The following is a 3,309-nucleotide window of genomic DNA, read 5'->3' as shown; positions in this document are numbered from 1 at the left end:
TCTGAAAGTTGCTTTATTTGAAGCTCTAAACTCCAGGTGAAGTCTGCTTGCTCTTTCTTCAAATCCTGCATAGATGATACAAGAGAGTGGGTTTTAAGACTTAGTTGGTTCCACATTTAGCACAGTGTAATGTGCAAATAAGCACTTAATAAATGTCTTTTGATGGGCGTAAAAAAAAAGTTTGTTTAATAAATGAATCAGTAAATCAATGAATGAATATTAAATTTGTATAGGTTCAATTTGTCATAAAGGAAATATTTAAAATTAAATTATAAGACAAAAGGGAATTTCAGGATTGCCGTTTGTTTTTTCTGTGTTTAATAGACAGACAAATGCAACAGATGGGGAGAAGATGGGGAGATAATATTAACTGGAACAGCTTTGAATTCAGACTCCATTCTTTTAAGTGTGTGGTACAAACACTGTAATTTTGATTGAAGCCATTTTAAGAGAGACATGATCAGTAACATATTTCTTATCAAATAGTAGAATGGGTATGTTTTATACCCATTCCTCAAGGGATTACTGATATCTATTAAACTTACTTTACCTAAAACCCTTAAGATCTCTCTGTCTCTCTCTGTCTCGTTTTAATATGTCACTGTTATCATCTTATACTTGTTCAATTGGTTTAGTGTATGCAGTTTTATTATGGTAGATACAGTACTTTTCTTTCATCCAAAGCTTCGAGAAGTCTGTTTCTGACATCCAGCTATTCTAATGTCTCAACAAAATCATTCCAGTTGCAAAAACATGGAAAATTTCTTGGAAAATTCAAGGATAAAGACAAAGTGGTCATTTCTAGAAGGTTCTCTTCAGGCTAGCATCCATTCATCAATCCTTATCCTTTGATTATATCACTTTTGAAATAGTAAACAATCAATGTGTCCACTTCCACGTTCAGAGATGGAGGAGGAAAGGAGAGATCAGCATAGGTGACCGGAAGGGAGCCCCTGGGGAGGCAGAAGGGAAATGACAAGGGAGCGATGTCCAGGAAGCCACGTGAAGTCAGTCAATCCAGGAGGATAAAATGTGGTGAAGCAAGAATACGACCAAGAAATGATCATGGATTTAGCTACATTTAGGTCACTGGTGTCCTTGAGGAATATAGTTTTGTTGGAGTGGGAAGAATGAAAGTAAAATTGACAACAAAAAAGATAACCAATGGATTAGGTGGTATTATTTGCAAGTTCTTCAAGTGTAGCTCAGGTACATTTTGTCAGGACTAGAATACATGTGGGGAAATTATAGAGCACAGTTACTATATGAGAGACATTGGGCTTAATATTTTACATAGGTTGTATCTGAACTCATTTAAAGCAGAGTTCCTTTTGCCAAAATTTCTACCTATTTCTTCCTTTACTTTTCTCTTTATTTTTCTCCTATCAATGCTTTTTTTTTTTTTACCACACTGTGTTAAAATCTCATGCACCCTTTGTTTACTATAACGTGTTTGTGTATTGATAAGCATTTGAGACCATAACCTAATTTTTATTTTCCGTAATTTTCCACATGAATCTATTGGCATAAGGAAAACGTAAAAGGATTACATTTTCTTTTTCTGGGACCATAAACTTTTATCAGTGGAACTTATCTGTTTGGGGTTTTGCTTTGGGCAGGACTCCTTAGATGAAGCCCGACAGAAGATCTTCAATATCCGGGAAGAGTACAGAAACAAGTTGCTGGAAGCTGAGCGCCAAAGGTTGGAAGCGCTGGCTGCTCAGGAAGCTGCCATGCGGGCAGAGACAGAAAAGAAGACCCCGGTTTCTGACATACAGAAAAAAAAGAAAACAAAGAAAAAATAACCAGGAGATGCCCAATACTACGCTTCTCCTGGAGAGGAAAGAAACTATTTTTAATGATCTATAACCACCTGTTGATAAAAAAAGATATCAGGCCAACTGAAAATAAAGCTTTCCTGTCTTAGAAATATTTTCTATATTTTAATGTTAACTTGTTAGTTTTTCTCAGAAAGCTAGTATTTGAAGCCATTAGAGTTTAAAATGTTCAAATTTCAATAAAATTGCTTCCAAATACATAGAATGTAATAAATTCTGTGTCACACTCTGAATTGCCTGCATTTTTAATTAGAAGTAAAACAAGATCATAAATGAGTCAACAGGTTTGTCTTTGAAAAACTCAACAGTGAGAAACAGTTATTATTCTTAGGAGAAATTTTGTTTCATATTTTAAAGATTTTAAAATATTAATATACTTTAGAATTGTTCCTTTTTTAAAGCTGAACTTTAATAAACCTCTTTAATTGAGCAAGAACTATTTTGTTTCAGCCCACCCAAATTGTTCCTCAATTTGCTTTCTTCCTCTAACAGTGTTCCCTTACTTTGAAGCCTGCTCTTCTGGATGTTTCTTAGAGTTTCAAGTGGAATTTCGTGGATTGTATGGTCAGTTGAAAGTTTTTTTGGTTCTCACCAGTGTTATCGACATAGATCTAAACTCTGAGCTAATCCTGCTGCTTATCTGCATTCAGGGCATAGCACCCGGTCCTCTTCGTGGGAATTTCTTGTCAACCAGTTTTGCTAGCAATATATCTGAGTTTTGTTTTGTTTTTTCGGGTGTGTGTGTGTGTTTGCTTTGCCATCACAATTGAATTTATAGTTTTCAGGAGGAGTTTTGGGGAGAATCAAAACTATGATGCCAGCATTATCCTACAACTAGAAGAGTGTTATTTATTCCTAATTTTATTTGATTATGATCAGAATATATGGTTTCTAGAATCTTTACTTTTCAAAAATTTATTAAGACTTTCTAATATGGAGATGCCTCAAATAACTAAAAATAGAACTACCATTTGATCCAGCAATCCCACTACTGGGCATCTACCCAAAGGAAAAAAAAGTCATTCTATAATAAATACATCTGCACATGAATGTTTATAGCAGCAAAATTCACAATTGCAAAGATGTGGAAACAACCCAAGTGCCCATCAATACATGAGTGGATTGATAAAATGTGGTATATGTATATGCCGGAGTTCTACTCAGCCATAAAAAAAAATGGTGATCTAGCACCTCTCGTATTATCCTGAATGGAGCTAGAGCCCATTCTTCAAAGTGAAGTATCACAAGAATGGATAAACAAGCACCACATGTACTCACCATCAAATTGGTACCAGTTGAGCAACACTGATGGGCACACATGGAAGTAATATTCATTGGGTGCCGGGCAGGTGGGAGGGGGTAGACGGGATGGGTAATTCACAATTAATGGGTGCAGAGTGCACTGTCTGGAGGAAGGACACACTTTTAGCTCTGGTTTGGGCAGTGCAAAGGCAATATATATAACTCAAAC

At 35.7% G+C, this 3,309-nt stretch overlaps 1 protein-coding gene across 1 annotated transcript in view; it reads left to right on the top strand.

Moving 5' to 3' along the window:
• Positions 1–1,805, top strand: part of ADGB (androglobin) — a 203,795-nt gene extending 201,990 nt beyond the window's left edge. Inside the window, exon 32 of the mRNA XM_012655518.1 lies at positions 1,620–1,805. Within this exon, the coding sequence (XP_012510972.1) occupies positions 1,620–1,805 (186 nt within the window). The remainder of the gene's footprint in view (positions 1–1,619) is intronic.
• Positions 1,806–3,309: the final 1,504 nt, after the last annotated feature.

Source organism: Propithecus coquereli, unplaced genomic scaffold (genome assembly GCF_000956105.1).
Source record: "Propithecus coquereli isolate 6110/MARCELLA unplaced genomic scaffold, Pcoq_1.0 Scaffold48, whole genome shotgun sequence".
Taxonomy (NCBI): Eukaryota; Metazoa; Chordata; class Mammalia; order Primates; family Indriidae; genus Propithecus; species Propithecus coquereli.
The sequence above is the reverse complement of the archived record's forward strand: the minus strand, read 5'-3'. Positions and strand labels throughout refer to the sequence as shown.